Source organism: Xenopus laevis, chromosome 9_10L (genome assembly GCF_017654675.1).
Source record: "Xenopus laevis strain J_2021 chromosome 9_10L, Xenopus_laevis_v10.1, whole genome shotgun sequence".
Lineage (NCBI taxonomy): Eukaryota > Metazoa > Chordata > Amphibia > Anura > Pipidae > Xenopus > Xenopus laevis.
In genome coordinates this window covers 127,323,636-127,347,000 of record NC_054387.1, presented here as the reverse complement: position 1 = coordinate 127,347,000, position 23,365 = coordinate 127,323,636, and the positions used below count along the sequence as shown (strand labels likewise).

Below are 23,365 nucleotides of genomic sequence, written 5' to 3'. Positions count from 1 at the left end.
AACAGAGACTGCAATATCACACAGCACCCTCTGTTGGTTATATGAAAGAATAACAGTGCGCCCTCTGCTGGTTATATGAAAGAATAACAGTGACTGCAATATCACACAGCGCCATCTGTTGGTTATATGAAAGAATAACAGAGACTGCAATATCACACAGCACCCTCTGTTGGTTATATGAAAGAATAACAGTGCGCCCTCTGTTGGTTATATGAAAGAATAACAGTGACTGCAATACCACACAGCGCCATCTATTGGTTATATGAAAGAATAACAGTGCGCCCTCTGTTGGTAATATGAAAGAATAACAGTGACTGCAATATCACACAGCGCCATCTATTGGTTATATGAAAGAATAACAGTGCGCCCTCTGTTGGTTATATGAAAGATTAACAGTGACTGCAATATCACACAGCACCCTCTGTTGGTTATATGAAAAAAATAACAGTGCGCCCTCTGTTGGTTATATGAAAGATTAACAGTGACTGCAATATCACACAGCGCCCTCTTTTGGTTATATGAAGGATTAACAGTGATGGCAATATCACACAGCGCCCTCTGTTGGTTATACGAAAGATTAACAGTGATGGCAATATCACACAGTACCCTCTGCACATGGTAGTGGGACAGTGGGACAATACACACAGTAATCCGTTTGGCAATGCTCTGTCACCATCAACTTTGCAAAGAGGTCCGGTTGATCGCTGGGGGTCGCTTTGGCAGAATGTGCACTGCTGGGAGACAGGGCTGTAGTTGTGATTAGGCTTATGCTCGAGTCAATACATTTTCCCAGTTTTCACAGGTAAAATTAGGTACCCCGGCTTATACTCGGGACGGCTTATACACGAGTATATACGGTAATCATAAATAGAAAACTGCCATTTTAAGTACTGAGGGCCGACCCCTGGGATCCTTACGATTCACAGTGCACATAAACAAACTATACTTGTTAGGTCAAATGAGCCAATTATAGGACCAAGTTCTGTAGTTTTCTCCCACAAGTCTTCCTGTTACAGTTAGAGCTTCAGTATTTCTGGTCAGGTGATCTCTGAGGCAACACACAGACCATCACAAAATGGTGGTTTGAGGCAAGAGATGTAAAAGGTCAATATTTACTTAAAGGAGACATTTTGTGTAAAAAATAAGAATGTACCAGTGGGTTATACTCATTTAGATATAGAAGAATTGTGCTTAAAAAATTTGTGTTTCATGCTGATTTATTGAATATTTCTGCAAAAACCCTAATAATCCCTCCCTTCCACTTCCTGCTTCCTGAATTCCCAGGCTATGCAGGGGAGTCTGCGGCTCTCAGCTCACTGCACTGTAGGACAGGAACCAATCAGCAGCTAGCAGGACCTGATAGGGAACTGAAGCCTGTGTGTGTGTGTATATATATATATATATATATATATATATATATATATATATCAGTTAAGAATTTTTAATATGTCACTTAATATGATATAAACTATCTGTTGTTTAAGTATGCATTCTGGGGTATTGGTTTCCTTTCACAAGTAGTCTCTCAAGACATTGAGCTTTACCTCTCAGATCTCAATTTCAGCTCTTAGCCACATCAGGCTCCATTCTTATTTTTTTATTTTACGCCATAAACACAGTTAGCTGACTTACAACGTGGCATCTCCTCCCTCTTAGTCCTAGGGAAGTGCCATTTTTTTATTTATTACATAATATACTTCAGCAAGTATTTCATTTCATACCAAAGGCAGTGTTGAGGCATTTTTCTGCCTGTGCTTTAGTTATTGTATTCAATTCCTTAGGATATTCAGCAGGTCTGGCCTCATATTCTTCTGCAAACTGTTCATTAAATTCTTTAAGAACATATTTCCAATAATCAGAGGCCTCAATATTTGGATCAGGGAGAATATCCCAGTTTTGGTAAATTGTTCTGTATTCTTTATAGGTATGAGAAGAGACACTTTGATGTATGAATGACTTATTGACAGATATATTAGTGGTGCAGATATCATAAAAAAGAGGCTGAGTGAAAAAGGATCTATATTTTCCCAATCATATTCCAGTAGCCATCATCTATTCTGCAATGGTTATTGCCAATGTCTGATAGATGAAAAAAATTAAGTACTATATTTCCCTTGTCTATTCTTTTTACATCCCAACCTTTCCATTTACACTGTGTCTCAGCTTTTTCCTTCAATCATGCACCTTACCTCTCCCAATATATTTGTATTCTTTTTGAGTGGGGGGCTGGTACACCTCATGTGACAATTCTCTGACTTCTCAGATATTTTTTATCACTTTTTGCACCACTTACTAAATGTGGGATACAGGCAGACAGTGTAGTTAATACCACAGAAGGTAAAGTCTTCTTCACTTGGAATAATGAAGCATTGCATGGGATCATCTAGAGGGAATACATACGAAAATATGTTGTGCAAACACAGGTATTGCAGTCTACTAAATATATAATATACTAATTTTCCTCATTAAAACATTTGCTCAAAAAGTTTTAATTCTTGGTTGGAACTATGAGTAGTGCTGTGTTGTATAAATATATAAATATTACAGGTTTATCGACGACTTGATAATAATATGGATAAATATTACAGGTTTATCGACGACTTGATAATAATATGGAAGGGTACTACGGATCAGGTGAAAGAATTTGTGACATATTGTAATAATAATGATTATGGCATACAATTCACATATAAGATCAGTAAAGATAGTGTGGAATTTCTGGACATATTGTTTATGCAAGATAATGGTGAGATCTTGACGGATGTGTATCGGAAACCTATAAGCAGAAACTCTTTATTAATGAGAACTAGCTGCCATCCGGAGCCACTTCTGGAGGGTATCCCGATTGGACAATTCCTTAGATTGAGGAGAATTTGTTCCACTTGGGATGCCTTCCAGAAGGGGGCAATGGAGCTATGGGATAGACTAGGAGCGAGAGGCTATAGTTTTAAGACATTGAAGAAGGCCTATGAATCCGCTGTGGGAAGAGATCGAGGGGAACTTTTTAGACAAGTAACAGAAAATAAAAAGTGTAAATCGCGAAAGAAAGATGATGAAAAAAACAATAATGTGTACTTTGTGACAGATTATAGTTGTAAAGCAAGGGACATTAAGAAAATAATTATGAAGCATTGGGATTTGATAAGATCGGACCCTGTAATACAAATAGGGAAACCTCAGTTTACATATAGGAAAAATCGATCAATAGCAGGATACATATCTCCAAGTATGCTTCCAGATAAAAAACAAAAGAATGCATCTGGTTGGCTTAAGCAATATGGTACGTATAAATGTGGAGCACGGGTATGTAAAGCCTGTGACTACATTAATGTCTCAAAAAAATTTAAAAGTACAGCAACAGGCAAGGAATATGAATGTAGAACCTACGTGAACTGTCGAACTAACAATGTAATCTACCTAGCTACTTGCAAATGTGGATGTCAATATGTGGGGAGGACGATGCGTAGAATGAAAGATAGGATTCTAGAACACCTGGCGTGTGTAGGAAGGAAAGATATTTCATCAGCAATAGCAGACCATTTAATAAATGTACATAATGGGAATATGAAATATATTTCATTTCAGGGTATAGAACAAGTCAGTCTAGGAAAAAGGAAAGGAGATATAGAGAAATTGATAAATAAAAGAGAGGTGTGGTGGATGTTCACCTTGGAAACGGAGAGACCAAAAGGTCTGAATAAAGATTGGGATATAAAGTATTATCTAGACAAGTAGAGGTATAAAGATGGATGCACTAATTGGAACAAAATAAGTAAAACTAAAAATAGAGAGATATGAAAAGATTTAAGGAGGTTATTAGGGAATATATACACTAAAGTATTATGTATTATGTAGATAATATGATGAGTGTATAAAAGAACTATCCCTCTAGATGAAAATTGTGAATGTACTTATTATTATAACCACTGCTTTTTAAATAATTGTTTTTAAATATGAAAATAAATAAAGCAAAGGGTGACATGCTGAGATATAGAAGATATGTATAGTTGAACATACTCCCCTTTAAATATCCCTTTAAGATTTTTTGTTAAGGTGTGGGGTGTCTATAAAGCTGTGTGTTGTGATTGAAATGATATACTCTGAGGAAGTGCCTGCTAGTAAGGGCACGAAACGCGTCAGTGGTGTGTTATATGCACTGTGCCAATGCTGACAACCTTTTAAATATGAATAAATAAAGGATGTAAAGAATTTTAAAACGTATCCAGAATGTGTCAGTGAATCAAGTCCGTTTGTAGTGAGAGAGTTGAAGGAATCCAATGCCAGGATGTGGGACTGGAGGTCACGTGAGTAGCCTGGACGAATGGGGAGCTCCACACTCGCAGCGAGAAAGTTTATATATATATATATATCTATATATATTTTTAGTCCAACCTGGTGCACTCACGACCATGATCAAAAAATGCCTGGGTGCTGGTCTAAAAATGATAGCATAAACAAAAAACAAACTCCAAGGACTTTGTAATGTGAACAAACAATTACTACCGTATATACTCGAGTATAAGCCGAGTTTTTCAGCATCCAAAATGTGCTGAAAAAGTCTACCTCGGCTTATACTCGGGTCAGCGGGCAGTAGCCGAGATTGCAGTCACTTTTAATCATTCCTATACCAACAGTTCACTTGGGGAGAGACTGCAATATCCCACAATGCCCTCTGTTGGTTTTATGAAAGAATAACAGTGCGCCCTCTGTTGGTTATATCAAAGAATAACAGTGACTGCAATATCACACAGCGCCATCTGTTGGTTGTATCAAAGAATAACAGTAACTGCAATATCACACAGCGCCATCTGTTGGTTGTATCAAAGAATAACAGTGACTGCAATATCACACAGCGCCATCTGTTGGTTATATGAAAGAATAACAGTCACTGCAATATCACACAGCGCCATCTGTTGGTTGTATCAAAGAATAACAGTGACTGCAATATCACACAGCGCCATTTGTTGGTTGTATCAAAGAATAACAGTGACTGCAATATCACACAGCGCCATCTGTTGGTTGTATCAAAGAATAACAGTGACTGCAATATCACACAGCGCCATCTGTTGGTTATATCAAAGAATAACAGTAACTGCAATATCACACAGCACCATCTGTTGGTTGTATCAAAGAATAACAGTGACTGCAATATCACACAGTGCCATCTGTTGGTTATATCAAAGAATAAAAGTAACTGCAATATCACACAGCGCCATCTGTTGGTTGAATAAAGGATTAACAGTGATGGCAATATCACACAGCGCCATCTGTTGGTTATACGAAAGATCAGTGATGGTTTTATGACACACAGCACTCTCTGCACAATTCTCTGTCACCATCAACTTTGCAAAGAAGTCCAGTCGATCGCTGGGGGAGTCTCTTTGGCGGAAGGTGCGCTGCTGGGAGACAGGGCTGTAGTTGTGTCTAGGCTTATACTAGAGTCAATAAGTTTTCCCAGTTTTCGTAGGTAAAATTAGGTACCTCGGCTTATACTCGGATCGGCTTATACTCGAGTATATACGGTATTTATTTTGACGTTTCGGCGCTATCACTCGGGCCGTCTTCAGGAAGGTGTACGCAACATATCAGTGACCCCATTTTAAAGGTGTAAAAAATGGTGCCAAACAAGCCTGTATGATGTCATTAGTGGGTGTGGCAAAGTCAATATACAAACCAACACACTTAATAAGTCTTATAATAGTACAACAATCATCTAAGTGATAAGCATAATCTCACGTGAATAAGTGGGTAGACATGTGCTTGCATACAAGTATTCAACCCAGTAGCCACCGCATCATCCTGGCAGTGCCTCTCCTCGCCTTACATATCAAAGTTGCATTCAGACTGCGCTTCCCATAATAAACTTACATCACGATCCTGTGGTATATAAACACGTTGTTTGGGGCCCTAATCTTCTTTCTGATAAAACCTGCTTCATAAGCACAACTGACATTTTTTTGTTTATGAAATACATCCCCATTATACAATTATTGTACCCATCAAAAAACACAGAAGACTTTTATTTTATCAGTTATGATAGCATGTGTTTTAATTTTACATTTTTTATTTCAAGACACTTTAGAACTTAGGAAGATTTATATCAAAGGTAACCCCCATGCTTTATTCTGACTAAAGTAATGTTCTTCTCCATTATTTTCAAGTGGAAATAGTGAACAATGGTGGAAAACTATGCTACCAGTAGAAGAAAAAGGGAATTTGAAGAGACATTTTTAGCATGTGATACATTTTCACAGATGAAGGCTATGGAGACATGTTTTCCTCACCGACTTGACTTTGTATCAATACTTAAGATACCAAATGCCCAAAACCTGTAATATTAAATAAAAATATCTTTTTTTTAAAGAAAAAAAATGGCCTACTCATTCCTCTTTGTAATAATGAATCATAAAGGAAAGGCACTATGCACGTCTACCCAGTTAAAGCCCCTGTATAATAATCTCCTCCTTGTATTTAAAGTACAAGGAAAGAAAAACCTATTGGCAGTGTCAATGTATTAGGCATCCCCAGTGATTACAATTGCCTACCTGTTACCCATAGACTGATACTCCTTAAACAAAATGATGCACCATCAGAGAACTGCTTTGAAAAGTGAAGTGTTTTTTTTACATATTGTACTTCAGCAAGTATTTCATTTCATACAAAAGGCAGTGTTGAGGCATTTTTCTGCCTGTGCTTTAGTTATTGTTTTCCATTTCTCGGGATATTCAGCAGGACTGGCCTCATATTCTTTTGCAAATTGCTCATTAAATTCTTTAAGAACATATTTCCAATAATCAGAAGCCTCAAAACTTCGGTCAGGGGGAATATCCCACTCTGGATAAACTGTCCTGTATTCTTTATAGAGATGTAAAGACCCACTTTTATCTATAAATGATTTATTGCCGGATACATTTGTGGTGCAGATATCATAACAAAGATCCTGTGTGATAAAGGATCTGTATTTTACTAATCCTGTAGGGCGATGAATAGATGCAAAGTGATTTTTATGATCAGTTCCACCAGCCTCACAGGGAACTCTACAGAAAGGACATTGCTTCCCACATCCAAAAATTCTCTTAAACAATTCATCAACTGGTTTTACCACAACATTGGAGAAAATTGTTTCCTTGTCCACTGCTTTCATCTCAAATATGATTTCAGCTTCAGTGTCACTAAGAGATTTCTCAAGATTTTCAACAAATTCTTTTATATTTGCCTCATCTTTCAGGCAAAACAGATCCATATCATCTGATAACACTAGATCAGTCCTCAGTCCTTTCTTAAGGTGCTCAAGGAAATCAGAGACTTTCTGAAACTGAAAGGTCCTTGGCTCATTTAGGAATCTTTTTACCTTCTTTGTGATATTAGAAAGAACAATGGACTGCAGATGGTGGAAGTCACATTTTTCTAAAATACAGTTATTTATCCATTTTTTGACAAACGTTTCATAATCACTTATGTATTCTAAGTAGTCAGAAAAATTACTCTTTTCTAGAAGAGTTTTCATCACAGTGAACTGGAAGTATCCTCTTGTTCTATAATGATTGGATTCACTGTTCTCTAGAATGTGATCAACTATTTCATATCCAAGTTTTCGGTTTAGTTGCTCAATCAGAGAAGGTTTCAACCAGAAGTCACAGAAATGTTTTGCTCGCTCCCAGCTTTCATCTTTCTCCAGAAATAGATACTGAAAACTCTTACAATATTTTGGTTTCATCTCTCCAAGACAAATCAGAGGATCATTCTTCTTGACAAACTCCTTATGCATCTGTTGAAAATCACCAACTGCATTACCCAAAATAAAGAGTTTCAGATCCAGCTCAGTATCAGATGTGATCTGAAAATCTTTCTTTCCATCACACACTAAATTAATCAAATGTAGTAGTTCCAATCCATATGTGTCAATATAGTCAGATTCTGAATTTAGCTTACCCTTTATACACTCAGAACATATGTCTGTAAGGGACTCAAGAAATACTTCTAGTTTGTCAGAACTATAAACACTACTCCCAAACGACAATGTTTTCCTTATTTTTTTTATAAGACTTTTCACCTTATTTTCATGTACATGCAACTTTTCCTGCTTTGGAAGTTTGTTTATGTTGTTCAGTCTTTGATTGATAGAGGAACCTTTTAATGTCATATCTTTTTTCAGTAAAGTAAGAAGTTCAAGTTCAACATTAGGTTCTGGAAGGGCAGTAACATCTAACTTTGCTATAATATTTGTCCACATTACCTCAAATTCTTCTTCAAGTATTTTTTCATCAGGTTTATATTTTTGTTCCCTAAACTTCATCACAAGACTGGCGACCTTTTTATCAATAACTTCTTTGTATGCACTGATAATATTTCTTACCTTTAAGTTCTCTTTATGGATGCGAATAGCTTCATCACATTTGCTAATAGATGATGATTCCAGCTTCTTCCTAAGGCAACTCGCACTAGTTAAAAATTCGGCTTTGTACCTCTCTACTAGACTTGCATCTTTGTTTTCACTTGAAAAATATTTCTCTAATTCTGCCTGCATGTTCACCTCCTCATTGCCAAGGATAACATATGCTGCACGTTTACATTGTGCTGCTTCACTATCCACTGTCTGTGCATTTTGATTCTTGATCACTGTTTCAGTCTCTGCTAGCCAATTATGCATTGACTTAGTGAACTTCCACTCTAGTTCTGAGTATTTTTTAGCCAGTTGGTTGTAGGCATTAGCTACTAAGCGGTTTCTAAAGCTGAAAATGAAGTTTTCATATTTCACAGCATTCCACAGACTTTCTATCAACTCCATGAAGTCGCCAATTCTGTGTCCCTTGTTCTTCATAGATTCAATTAAATATGCTTTAAGCTCACAGATAGTTTCACTGTAAGCAACGTTTATAGATGCCATTGGTGGGACTCCATTCCAGAGGCCAGGAATGTAGGAATTGTCTTTCTCTGGATCATATATCATAATATCAGAAAAAGCTGTAAATTTAGTCTTATTCTCCATATTTGCTGCAATTTTGGTCATTTCATTCAGATGTTCCAGAAGTTTCACTCTGTCTCGCCTGTTATTTTCATGTGCAGAAACCTCACTTACATTCTGATGTACAAAATAGCACTTAGGTTTCCTTCCAATCTCTTTCATTCTTAGGAATGCATGGACCACTATCTGCAAAATATCTTTCATCTCAGTTGTATTCTCCAGGGCCATGTTTACAATTGTGATGTCACTCAACCCAACGACCAGTGTTGCAAGTTCATTATCATGTTCATAGCTGTTTTCCAGAGAAGTCAATTCTGGAGCTCTCAATCCTTCAGTGTCAATCACCAGAATAAACTCACAGCCCAGCTCTCCTTGAAAATTTTCTCTTACTTTCATTAGTGTCATAAAAGCCCCCCGTGTGCATCGTCCACTAGAGACTGGAAACTGCAGCCCAAACATTGTGTTAAGAAGGGTGGATTTTCCTGTGCTCTGCACCCCCAGTACAGTGATTACCCCCATTCTGCAGCATTTCCCTGTTTTATTGTCCAGTTCATGTAGTACATCCTGTAGCCACTGCAGTGGGATATTAGAAGCATCTCCATCTATCAGCTCCAATGGGAATCCACCCAGTAAGAGATCAGCAGCATATGTTGGTAGTTGAGCAAATTTTCTTTTTTTTGCATTTTCTTCCTTCAACATAAAATGTTCTGCCTCATAAAACTGACCTAATTCTCTCAAAAAATGTTCAATACCCAGGGAACTGTCTGATATTTTCTGATCAAGCTCAGACAGCTGAGTCATACTGGGACTGCTTGACATTTGTTTATACTCAGCTTGTAAAGCAGAGAGGTTATTCATGGCAGATAAATCAAGATAAAATCTAAGCCATTTCAAAAAATAGTGATTTTCAGTATGGTTCCTTTTCTTGATTGAATCAATAAACTTACTAATGCCATTTGGCATTTCACACTGATACTGTTGCGTACGGTTTTCTACACGTTGATTTTGTAGTTCCACTCTGTAACTCTCTCCATGTTTATCACCTTGTTTTTTCATTTGACACATTTCTTTTTCCAGCTCAGCCAGATTTTTCCATAAATTGTCCTGCAGCTTCATTGTTTTCTTCTTGTACTGTGCAACATCTTTTATTTCCTCTGCAATGGCTTTGGCATCTGCCTTTGCATTCTGACATTCTATCCCATTCTCATCTACAGAGATTCCTAGTTTGGAAGCAATTTCTGCCATATCTTCCAAATTCATGAAATTACATCCTTTTTTAATAAAATCGACAGCAGTTGCTCGAATTTTCTTTGTGATTATTGCTTCACTATTTTTACTTTTGAACTGAAGTACAGTAACATTATTGAGATTTGTGCTATTGTCAATTTTATTGTTTGCCTTGACAATAATGACAAAGGTTGTCTTAGAGTTTTTATATTGGGATAAAAAGTCATAGAAAGGCTGATCAATATTTTCCACAAAAATAAAAACAGCTGATGAGATCTGTGTTAGAAATGCAAACTGCTTCAAGTTGTCCTCAATGTTTCCATGAAGGTTTGCAAATGCAACTGGCTCTGAGAAAATATCTGAATTACCTTTACCAGCTGGAAAATACCAGGATATTTCTGTCAGCCCCTCAGATATCTCCCTTGTGACATCAGCACCTTCCATATTTCTGTGAACAAAGAAGTCGTAGGTGTGCTGAGCTTTGCTGATAACTTGATTTAGAATAGTAGATTTAGATAATTTACTTTCACCCAATCTAACAAAACTGAATGTTGGCATAGATATCTGAACAAGATGTGCTTGTATGAATCCCTTTGTTTCAGCTAGAGACTGAGGCCTCCATCTTTTTACAATATCTCTCATTCCCCAAAGCATGTAGGTACAGCCTGGGCCGTCAACATCAGGGAGCAGCAAAGGGACAGCAAATTGACACATAGACATTTTCAGTATAATCTCCTGCTGCAAAAAATTGTCACAGCAATGCAAGACAAAGCAAAGGACATCTAGGGGATGAACAGAGTTAGATGAGCCACAGATGATATCATCTGTGTCATCCTGAGGATCTTCATTTTCATCCTCACTTTTTGTAACTATGCTTCTGGCTGTTCCATTTAATGCAATTACTTTATGTATAAAATTCCAGGCTGCAGACTCTCTTTGCCAATCTTCCATCCGCTGTAAACATTCTTGATCAATCTGAAGAAAGTCTTGTAATGTTAGAGTTTTGTTTTCATATGGTTCCATATTCATTTTCTTTGATAAGTCTCTAAATAAGGTTTTTTTATCTGGACAAAAAAAAGAAAGTAAGTGTTTATAAAACATGAAGTTCCACATTAGATTCACTCCATAAAATAATATCAATTGCCTATGTGCCAGAGAGAAAGGAGAGAAAGGAGAGAAAGGAGAGAAAGGAGAAAAGTGACAACTCTCAAAAGTGACTTAAATATAGAATATATTTTACAGTTTAGTCACATACTTAGACCATCATTACATAAATATGTAATAGAAAGTAAAAGGTTACCACCTTTACGCTAGACAGTTACCCGAATCCTGTTAAATGCTTACTCAGTGAAGGAAGCCTTTATTTGATTCATGTCTTAGTGCAGAATACAAAATTTGGCAGCACAGGAGACCTCTCCCTACATGACCAGTACATGACTTTCTTAATTATGGATAAACAATATTATTATATTAAAATCCTTAGTTTTAAGATATTGTACCATGTAAGCAGTTGAGCAAATGCAGAAAATGTAAAGTTTGGTTATAATTTTATTGGCTAACTGAATAAATAAAAATTGCAAGCTTTTATCAGGCCTGTGTGCTCTGAAAGCTTGCAATTTTTATTTATTTAGTTTTCTTTGTTTCAAATTAGTTAGTATGATGTCTAAACAATAATAAAATTCTTGATTGGTTCTGCTACAATATATATAGTACAATATGCATTCAATCATCATTTTTTTATTGTTCACCATTGTTTAGCAAATAATTTTTAACAAAATTTAAAATGTGCGGATGCCTATTTATTAAAGATCAAACTTTTGTGATTTTAGAGGTTTTTGAAACCACAACTAAACTCACTTTCTTTCAAACCACGAATGCGATGACATTTGTTAAAAAAATCTGAATAAAAAAAGCAAGGATGGACAATAATGCTGTATGTGCTAAAATGTGCCAAAAACTCGGAATACCTCTAAAACCTTAACAATTCAAGCTTTACGGACAATTACTAGCAGAAAAAAATCTGAAAACTATGGAAGCACTGAATCCAGGATTCGGTTTGGGATTCGGCCAGGATTGTGCCTTTTTCAGCAGGATTGGGATTCAGCGCAATACTTGTGCATGGCCAAACCGAATCTGAATCCTAATTTGCATATCCAAATTAAGGATGGGAACGGAAATCACGTGACTTTTTCCTTTCCTGCCCCTAATTTGCATAAGCAAATAGGATTCGGATTTGGTTCAGTATTCGGAAAAATATTTTCATGAAGTCTCAGTTTGTTCCTTTTTTCCATTAACCAAGTGATCTTTAGAAAATGATTATAAAGTAAAATATATTTAATTTCCCAAATTCACAAAGGATATATAATTTTGTAAACTAGTTATATATTATAATAAAATTATATATTATTATATGCATATACAGTATTATATATATATATATATATATATATATATACACACATATATATATATATATATATATATATATATATACAAACAATTACAGAATTTGAAGTCGAATCTAAATGGCTATAATTTTCTGGAAAGACTTCTAAAATAAATTAGGGGGCATTGTTACCACTTTTTAACATTATAAAAAAATAAACATTTACCTTTGGAAGGTTCTGTGTTTTCTTCTTTTCTTTCGGCTTCATCTACCATTTCTATGAAAAAAAGATTGCAAAATAAAGTATTTACATACTGAATTTAAAAATCCTATTTATATGGACTACAATTTCTTTCCTAGAAGTCCTTGCACAATATCTAGATGCACATTTTTATGTTGGTGATACTGATTTAAACGTTTACTTTTGGAAGGTTCTGTATTTTCTTCTTTCCTTCCAGCTCCTTTCTCATTCATTGCATCTACTGTTTCTATGGAAAAAAAATTGCAAAAGAAAGCACTTACATATTGAATTCATAAACCGTATTTATATGGCCTACAATGCCTTTCCAATAAGTCCATGCACAATATTTCCATGCACATTTCTCATTATGGTAATACTGAATTAAACTGTAAACATTTACCTTTGTAAACTTCTGTGTTTTCTTCTTTCCATTCAGCTCCATTCTCATTCATTGCAACATCATCTACTGTTACTATGAAGAAAAAAAATTGCAAAATAAAGCACTTACCATATAAACTCGAGTATAAGCCCAGTTTTTCAGCATCCAAAATGTGCTGAAAAAGTCTACATCGGCTTATACTCGAGTCAGTGGGCAGTAGCTGAGATTGCAGTCACTTTTAATCATTCCTATACCAACAGTTTGCTTGGGGAGAGCCTGCAATATCACACAGCGCCCTCTGTTGGTTATATGAAAGAATAACAGTGCGCCCTCTGTTGGTTATATGAAAGAATAACAGTGCGCCCTCTGTTGGTTATATGAAAGAATAACAGTGACTGCAATATCACACAGCGCCCTCTGTTGGTTATATGAAAGAATAACAGTGCGCCCTCTGTTGGTTATATGAAAGAATAACAGTGACTGCAATATCACACAGCGCCCTCTGTTGGTTATATGAAAGAATAACAGTGACTGCAATATCACACAGCGCCCTCTGTTGGTTATACGAAAGATTAACAGTGATGGCAATATCACACAGCACCCTCTCCACATGGTAGTGGGACAGTGGGACAATGCACACAGTAATCTGTTTGGCAATTCTCTGTCACCATCAACTTTGCAAAGAAGTCCGGTTGATCGCTGGGGGGGGTCACTTTGGTGGATTGTGCGCTGCTGGGAGACAGGGCTGTAGTTGTGTCTAGGCTTATACTCGAATCAATAAGTTTTCCCAGATTTCGTAGGTAAAATTAGGTACCTCGGCTTATACTCGGGTCGGCTTATACTCGAGTATATACAGTACATATTTAATTCATAAACCCTATTAAATGGCCCTCGATTTCTTTCTTAGAAGTCCATGCACAATTTCTACATGCACATTTCTCAATTTGCTGATACTGAATGAAACATTTATCTTTGGAAGGTTCTGGTTTTCTTCTTTCCTTTCAGCTACTTCATTCAAATATTAAGTAGTTAGAGGTGCACATCGTAATACAGTAATAATTATTTGGTCCTCACTGCAGGATTTCCCTGTGTGATCCCCTATTAATGTACTAAACATTAAGAAAAGCAGTGCACACACATTTTAAGCTACATGCACATTTATCATTGTGGCAATACTGAATTAAACATTTACCTTTGGAAGGTTCTGTGTTTTCTTCTTTCCTTTTAGCTACATTCTCATTTAAGGCAACAACATATACAATTTCTATGAAAAAAATAGCAAATGAAGCATTTACATATTGAAATTATAAAACCTCTACATGACCTACACCTTCTTTCCTAGAAGTCCATACACAATATCTACATGAGCATTTTTTTTTTGCAAGTCCTGGTCTTTCCCTTGTTTGTTATAGTTTATACAGGAGCAGTGGCCAGCTAGCTCCCACCCTTTCCAGCTATAGGCAAGTGAATGAAGTGGTGGCCAACAAAAGGGCAACCAAGTCTGGGAGTTTTAACAGCGGCAAGTAAGTTGCAAGTAAAACTTGGTCCCAGTGTAAAATGCATAATGATGGAGTACAATTCTTAATGAATCAGTGAAAGTTGAGTGTAGGACTGGCCAGACCAGAGATGACTTTGACATAGTTGGCCATTTTAAATATATTACAATATATGGACAAACAATCTCTGTTTTGTTTAAAGAGTAAGCATTTTTTAGAAGCTTAAGGCACAAAATGTCTCAATGTCCTTAATATATTGATAATAGTTGAGTGCAGAGGATCTCTTGTATTTGTCTATATGAATGTTGTGGTCACAGTCTCATTGCACCCCGCTTAATGGATTACATTAGTGGTGAGCACAATTTTCCCTTGTTTTATATGTGTGTGTGTGTTGTGACAGGGTGTCACAATGTTTAGCAGAGAAAGTGCTGGATGGTGTATACATTGCACCAGGATTCCGGCACTTCATGTGTTAAAAGGCTCCAGGAATGTTTTGGGTTTTTCCTGTCTGTGTGCTGATCACACAGGTGGAGTATTTAGGTCAGCGGCCTGACACAGAGTTCTCTTCCTATATGCAGGCTGCCTGAAAGCCGGAAGGAAAGGAGCTCTGTGAGTGATTTTCAAATTCCCTGAAAACTATGAAACCGTAAGTTGCTCTGTTTTTGCCAGTGACTGTGATCATTATATTTGTGTTGCTAGTATAGATAGGGCCACTGAGTGAGGTAGGCAGGAGCCAGATGGCTATACTTTATTTTCGTTTTGTTTGTTATTTTGAGCAACTAAAGCCTAAGCAGCTGAACAGCTTTATGACACAAACTTGTCTGCACTCCTATTTCTGCACGACTGACCCCTGCAATAGTGTGTAACCAGTCACAGTGTGTGTAGATAAGTCTGTCTATGCATGTATAAATATATGGAATTTATTTAGAAAGGTTGAACTTGATGGACCATTGTCCTTTTTCCACCTAACTACTATTTGTAAGTATGTGTGTAATTGCATACTAATACATATTAGAATTAAGAATTCACCTTCTAAAGTTTCTGTGTGTTCTTCTTTTCCATCATCTTTTTCACTCATTTTCATTGCATTATTTTCTGAATGATCTGAGAGAAATATGAATAATATAAAAATACTTGTGTCCTCTCCAAGCTATATACAAGATAAGCTGTATAGTACTTTTTGAAATAGCAGTTTCTGTCAAGTTCAATTGGGAAAAAGGGAACAAAATTAAATTTTTTTAAAATCTTTTCATGAATGGTACACATAGGTACCAATGACAAAGTTAGAGGAGGTGGTGAAGTCCTCAAAAATTATTTTAAAAAACTAGGTTCAAAGCTGAGGGCGAGGACTTCCAAGGTAATTTTCTCAGAGATATTACCTGAGCCACGAGCAACACTAAGGAGACAGTGGGAGCGTAGGGAGATTAATGCGTGGCTGAAAGATTGGTGTAGGGAGGAGGGTTTTGGGTTTTTGGAGAACTGGGCTGATTTTTCAGTCGGCTACAGGCTCTTTGGGCTGCACCTCAATGATGATGGGGCAGCTGTTTTGGGAGAGAAGATGGCTAGAGGGTTGGAGGAGATTTTAAACTAGGTGTGGGGGGGAGGGTTCAGTAAAATATTCAATGGTAGACAGGTTAGATGAGATAGTGGGCAAAGAAAGGGAAAATGGGGGAGGAGATTTGGCTGGGGATACTGTTAAGGATAGGGAGGAGCACATGTCATATGTTCAATATGGTGCCAGTATTAAATGTATGTTTACAAATGCAAGAAGTCTGACTGGTAAAATGGGAGAGCTGGAGCTGCTGGTGATGGAAGGAAAATATGATGTGATTGGTGTGGCCGAAACATGGCTGAATGAGTCGCATGACTGGGCAGTAAATATCAGTGGCTATACTTTGTTTTGGAGGGACAGAGGCAATAGAAAAGGAGGAGGGGTATGTCTGTATGTTAGGCAGGATTTAAAAGCTCATATAAAGGAGGAGGTTATGTTAGAAAATGAGGGGCAGAAGTCATATGGGTGGAGTTCTTCACCAATTGTAAAGAGTCCAGCAAATTAATTGTAGGCGTATGCTATAGACCCCCTAATGTAAGTGAGGAGGAAGAGACAAAGCTCCTAATGCAAATAGAAAAGGCTGCTAGTTTAGGTAAAGTAATGATAATGGGGGATTTTAATTACCCAGATATTGACTGGAGCAACGGTACTGCCAGATCAGTTAATGGGAACAAGTTTATAAACTTATTGCACGACAGTTTTTTAGCACAGGTTGTTGAGGAGCCAACCAGAAAAAATGCTATTCTTGATTTAGTGATCTCAAATGACCCAGAACTTATAGCAAATGTGCAAGTCATTGAACCCCTGGGTAATAGTGACCATAATGTTATATCTTTTAATGTCTGGTGCAAAAAACAAAAATATACTGGGGCAACAAAAACCATGAATTTTGCAAAAGCTAATTTTAGTGCCTTGAGGGCTGCCCTACAGAGCATTGATTGGGGCATTAGGTTTTCAGCTAAAAACACAGAACAGAAATGGTTGTCCTTTAAAATGATATTAAATCATAACTGTTCTCAATTTATTCCCTTAAGGACTAAACGTAGAAGCTCTAAGAATCATCCTGTGTGGCTTAATACAGAAGTAAAGAAGTTAATGGGAAAGAAGAGAAAGGCTTTTAAAAACTACAAATTTGTAGGGACAGAAGCTGCATTTAATGAATATAAACACTGTAATAAATGTTGTAAATCAGCAATCCGGAAGGCTAAGAAAAGAAATGAAGAGTTAATTGCGGTGGAGGTGAAAACTAACCCTAAAAAGTTTTTTAAATATATTAATAGTAAAAAGATGCAGGTTGAGAGTGTTGCTCCATTAAATTATGGTACCAGTATGGTTGTAACAGATACAGATAAGGCAAATGTGTTAAATCAGTTATTTTCTTCAGTGTATACAATAGAGGAGTCTGGGTTCACAGGCTCACTTAATAACTGCACGAATGGTTCAGCTCAATCTAGTCAGTGGCTGACTCAGGATATGATTCAAAAAGCTTTAATACAAATTAATGTAAACAAGGCTCCAGGGCCTGATGGCATACACCCCGGGTTCTAAGAGAGCTTAGTTCAGTTTTAGACCAGCCCTTATTTCTGATTTTCTCAGATTCACTGTCATCTGGTATGGTGCCTATGGATTGGAGAAAAGCTGATCTTATTCTAATATTTAAAAAGGGATTACGATCTCAGCCTGGCAATTATAGGCCAGTAAGCTTGACATCTGTGGTGGGCAAATTATTTGAAGGCTTGTTAAGGGATCACATTCAAAATTTTGTCCTAATGAATGGCATTATGAGCAACAATCAGCATGGCTTTATGAAGGATAGGTCATGTCAGACGAATTTGATTGCATTTTATGATGTGGTAAGTAAGATTCTGGATAGTGGGGGGGGCAGTAGATGTGATCTATTTGGATTTTGCCAAAGCGTTTGATACTGTGCCCCACAAACGACTGCTTTCTAAACTAAGGTCTGTTGGGCTTAATGAAGTCGTTTGCACGTGGATAGGAAACTGGCTACAGGATCGGGTACAGAGGGTGGTTGTTAATGGGACATTCTCTACTTGGAGTAAGGTTCTTAGTGGGGTCCCCCAGGGCTCAGTATTGGGTCCACTTTTATTTAACTTGTTCATTAATGACTTAGGGGAGGGTGTTCTAAGTAATATATCAGTGTTTGCAGATGACACAAAATTATCCAGCCCAATTAATTCCATCCAGGATGTGGCACTTGCAACATGATCTTGACAAACTGGCAATCTGGGCAGCTAAGTGGCAAATGAGATTCAGTGTTGATAAATGTAAAGTCATGCACCTGGGATGTAAAAATATCCAAGCCACTTATTCCCTTAATGGGACTGCACTAGGCAAATCCATTATGGAAAAGGACCTTGGAGTCCTTGTAGATGATAAACTTGGCTGTAACAAGCAATGCCAGTCAGCAGCATCAAGGGCAAATAAGGTCTTGAGCTGTATTAAAAGGGGCATAGAGTCAAGGGAGGAGGGGATATTTCACATCAAAAATATATAAATATATCAAGAAAAAATTCTAGGGCTCACTTAGCTGTTAAGCCCATCAGCTTCACTTGTTGTTTCTTATTCACCACTGAGGATTTAAAAAAAAAACAAAGCATAATATTAAAAACAATTAAAAGAACAATACTACAAAATGCCATGCAGTCAAAATAGGGTACTTAACTCATATTCCTTGTTTAGACCCCCTGGTGCTAGTGTACCCAGTCTTTTGATCCAACCTGCTTCACACCTAAGGAGCTGTTTCACTCTGTCCCCAACCCTTCTCAATTTGGGGACATGCTGTAACACCTGGAATCTCAATTGTGCCACCCCGTGGCCAGTGTCCACAAAATGGCACGCTGGATTTTGTCTCACATTCCTTTTTATATCCGATTTATGTTCACCAATTCTATCCTTTAATTGTCTGGTTGTCTGACCTATATATAACAATCCACAGGGGCACTTAATTGCACATACAACATAGGCTGATAGGTGTGATATCCTCTTATCTTAATAGCAGTTCCCTTATGTGGATGATATATTATATCCCCCTTCACACAACTATTACAATGTCTGCATGATAGACAAGGAAAGGTACCATTTTTTGCGTCACATAATGTTTGTTACCGAAGAAACTTCTTAGGGCCCGCATCAGCCTTCACAAGTCTATCACGCAAAGATTGTGCTCTCTTATATGAGAGTAATGGTGGTTTTTGAAAAACTGCAACATTGGGACATTCTACTTTCAGAATGTCCCAATGTTTTCTTACAATCTTACCAATCTGATTTGATAGAACATTGTAGCTACTGGTAAAAGCCACTCTTTCCCCCATTTTTGGTTTTGGAGTCACACGACTCTCCAATAATACTTCTCCTTTATATTTCTCCAACGCTTTTCTCGGATATCCTCTGTATGCCAATTTGTTCTCCATATCACCCAGTCGTTTGGTCAAATTACCACTTTCTGATACTATTCTCTTAAACCTAGGAAATTGGGACTTAGGCACCGATATTTTTATATGTGCTGGATGAAATGAGGAATACAACAGCAGAGTATTTTTGTCTGTAGGTTTTACATACAGATCCGTTTCAAGGATATTCACATTTTTTGTACACCGATACATCCCGGAAATTAATTTCTTGTAAATCTGAGTGTACAGTAAATTTTAATGATGGTAAGTATCCATTCAATTCATTGTGGAAGGCAATGAGAGTTGAGTGTGGCCCCACCCACACCATAACGATATCATCTATGTAGCATAACCATGCTCTACAGTATTGTTTAAAGCCATTATTTTGATATACATAATTCTCTTCAAAGTTATTAACAAAAATATTCGCATAGGTAGGGGCCACATTCGATCCCATCGCTGTTCCACACTGTTGCTCATAGAAAACATCCTGGAAAAGAAAATAGTTTTTCTCAAGGATCAATCATAATAATGTAACAATAAACTGTTTATGTGCTCCATCCCAACAAGGATCACTATGGAGGCACTTTTCTACCGCCTAAACACCACCTATATGTGGTATATTTGTATATAAACTCTCAATGTCTAGTGTGACAAGAAAGGCTTCTTTTTCAACATTTTCAATCCCCTTGAGCTAAGTCAAAAATTGTGATGTATCCAAAATAAACGACTTTTGTGATTCTACATATGGGCGCAGAACTTTATCCAAAAAAATTGCTATTGGATTAAACACTGACTGTACCCCTGCCACAATCGGACGTCCCGGGGGGCGTTCTGTATTTTTATGAATTTTTGGCAGGGTGTACAGTACAGGTGTCACTGGTACTTCGACCATCGAATAGGCCAAATTTGATTTTGACTTCGATTCGAAGTGAAAATGCTTTGACTATTTGACCATTCGAAAATCTAAGTACTGTCTCTTTAAAGAACTTCGACACTTTGCCACCTTAAACCTACGAATTGCTATGTTAGCCTATGGGGACCTCCTAGAACCTATAGCCAGTATTTGGCTAAGTTTTGAGAAGTCAAAGGATTTTTTTTATAAAATCACACGATCGTACGATTAAATCGTTTGATTCGAAGTACAATCGAAGTACGATCGTATGAACTTAAAACTCCTTCGACTTTGAATGTAGGTCTAGCCTATTCGATGGTTTTTATCACTTCGAAATTCGACCCTTGATAAATCTGCCCCTTACTGTATTTTACTATATAACAGATTTTCATTCAATCATGTATTACATAATTGGGAGAGAATACCCAGTAATACTTTACATTTATTTTTTACAAATTATTATAAATGGTGCCCTTGTTGATAATAATGGACTTGATAAAGAGAAAAGTATGGCATAAAACATTGCCTTGTCCCTTGCTTAATTAAAGCCCCTTTAAAGGGGACATATACCATAAAATTTCACTAAAATATGCTAATGAACATGAAATAGAAGAATACATTTTTATTTTTGCACATTTAGGGTCAAAATTATATCAAAAATTCAAAAAAACAGCACTTAGCCCACCCCTTTCACATACTTCCGGTCCAAGGCTCCTCTCCATATCTCTCAGCGGCCGACGGCCTTACAAAGCCAGAAGCAACAGCATATCCACTTAGGCAGGACTGGGCAGGCAGATGCGGGAGGTACTTTTTTGCTTACGTCAGTCCTTTTAGTCCTGCCCTGGCTGCCTCATCATCATGTGTCCTAATTGCCTACACGCTTGCCTCCCCTGTTCATTGGCCACGTTCTTCTCCCGACTGCTTTCTGTGATCTCTTCCCTGCTGCCTTCCGGATTCACCTCCTCACTGAAGAACGTTTCCCCCACTCTCTTCCCCGATCGCCTCCCCAATGGCATTACTGCTGCCTTCTCGATTGCCTGCTCTCTGCCTCTCCCTGATGGCATTTCTTCTGTGTTCTTTGCTCACCTAATCTGATCGCTTTCCTGCTGTCTCTACTGCTGCGCTGCTGCTTCCCTGTTCAGCTCCCCGCTGCCCTCCCCCCTTCTTTTTTCCATTATCTCCTCCTCCCTGCTTTCCCCATTCACTTCCCCACATTGCTTTCCTACACTATTGCTTTTGCCTTCCCCCGATTGCATTCCTGCTGCCTTCTCTGTCCACCTAACTCGATCACCACTCTGATGCCTTCCCCATTCACCTTCCCCCGATCGCCACCTACACAATCGGCTACGTCCTCCCATATGTACAGCACATATGAAAATAAATCAAAGCCTTTTAATTTTTTTAATGGGTGCACCGTGCAATTTATCACATGAGCGTGGCACAGAAAACACGAAACATTTACTTGGGTTCATCTGCATCAAATAATATGCTGATTCTGTAGTTAGTTGCAGGAAGTTTTTCTCTAATATGATAAAAATAAATTAAAGTGTGCAGGAACAGCATGTGTTTGTAGGCTGGTGAGAGACATGGGCAGGAACCTGGGAGGGGCTTTCCCTGCTGTGTGTGTGTGTGTGTTCAGCCTGTCAGTCAGTGTGATAACAATTTCCTGTGGGAGAAAGAAGAGACACGCCCACTCCTCATTTCAGCATAGACGCAGACGAGTAAACATCTCTGTGCAGCTCTGATATAATGGCATTTTTACAAGGTAAAATGCTTTAAAAACAGTTTTTTTTTCTACATCACTACATATTGTAAGAAAGGAACAATAACATAACTAAAGATGAGCATTATATAAAATGTCCCCTTTAAACTCTCAGCTCTGACACTTTATCACACAGGACAAAGATCAGAGTGAGGGAGAGGCTGCTAACACCCTTTCACTGCCTGGTGATCTAACTACAGCCTAGTCACCGAAGAAAACATATTTTTAGTAAGATTTTCCTATAAACTGCCACACTATCCTTGTGTCTGTATCTGTCAGTTTTCCCCATACCATTCAGTACATAATATACAAGAAATCCTTACCCAATCAGAATGCAGAGCAGAGTCTCAGTGTCCCTGTGCCTGAGTATTGGGGCAGTTCCCAGGCAGTTATAGTATAAAAGTTTCCCCATAAACTTAGTCCTGAGGCTCCTCAGTCTGTAGCTGATCTGGAGGATTTGCAGGTACAGCCGCATTCAGTATCCAGTGAAACTGATTTTGTCTAACTGAGATATTACATGGCTATCATACACACATAATGTAAGTACACACCCAGAAAAAACCCCCAGCAGTTACAGAAACTCTACTTTCACTTTCATATTCCCAGACGGCCCCTACTTACAGGAATACGAAGGCTACGGCCGACATTCAGGCAACACAATTATAGTTGTTACAAGATCACAGATGTTTTACTGCAGAAGATTTTATGTTTACTTCAGTACTTAAAGGGGTGGTTCCCATTTAAGTTGTAATGTTGCAGAATGGACAATTTTCAGCAACTTTTCAATTGGCCTTCATTTTTACTTTTTTATAGTTTTTTAATTATTTGCCTTCTTCTTCTTCCCAACTTTCATATGGAGGTCGCTGACCCCATCTAAAAAACAAATGCTCTGTCAAAGGCTACACATGTATTGTTTTTGCTTTTTATTACTCATTTTTCTATTCAGGTCTTTCCTATTCATATTCCAGTCTCTTATTCAAATCACTGCATGGTTGTACTGCTGAGGTAATGCAGAGATTGGATAATCTTTACTGCTACAGTAATACCAAAAA

General features: G+C 37.5%; 2 protein-coding genes across 17 annotated transcripts in view; both read right to left on the bottom strand.

The window, feature by feature from the left end:
* LOC108705602 overlaps positions 1-23,365 on the bottom strand; it is a 411,717-nt gene that overhangs the window by 134,841 nt on the left and 253,511 nt on the right. The gene's annotated exons all lie outside the window — the stretch shown is intronic.
* On the bottom strand, positions 6,028-22,896 carry LOC108706148 (up-regulator of cell proliferation-like). Of its 6 annotated transcripts, none has more exons than XM_041576743.1 (8): positions 22,637-22,896; positions 18,791-18,836; positions 15,724-15,798; positions 14,391-14,462; positions 13,220-13,291; positions 13,001-13,066; positions 12,805-12,855; positions 6,028-11,256 (listed from the first exon to the last, which is right to left on the bottom strand). In XM_041576743.1, exons 3-8 carry the CDS (start codon positions 15,776-15,778, stop codon positions 6,650-6,652), a joined length of 4,923 nt encoding a protein of 1,640 aa, XP_041432677.1. In that variant the 5' UTR covers positions 15,779-15,798; positions 18,791-18,836; positions 22,637-22,896; the 3' UTR covers positions 6,028-6,649. The 6 variants fall into 6 exon arrangements, with proteins under 6 accessions (XP_041432677.1, XP_041432679.1, XP_041432678.1 ...); XM_041576745.1 differs by lacking the exon at positions 22,637-22,896 and adding an exon at positions 21,237-22,612; XM_041576744.1 differs by lacking the exon at positions 22,637-22,896 and adding an exon at positions 21,250-22,612.

Coding starts and splice junctions, on each gene's coding strand:
- LOC108706148 (XM_041576743.1), bottom strand. CDS start 15,778: ATGAAAATGAGTGAAAAAGATGATGGAAAAGAAGAACACACAGAAACT. Junction 14,463..15,723: donor ACACACAGAAACTTTAGAAG/GTGAATTCTTAA, acceptor TTTTTTTCATAG/AAATTGTATATGTTGTTGCC. Junction 13,292..14,390: donor AAACACAGAACCTTCCAAAG/GTAAATGTTTAA, acceptor TTTTCTTCATAG/TAACAGTAGATGATGTTGCA.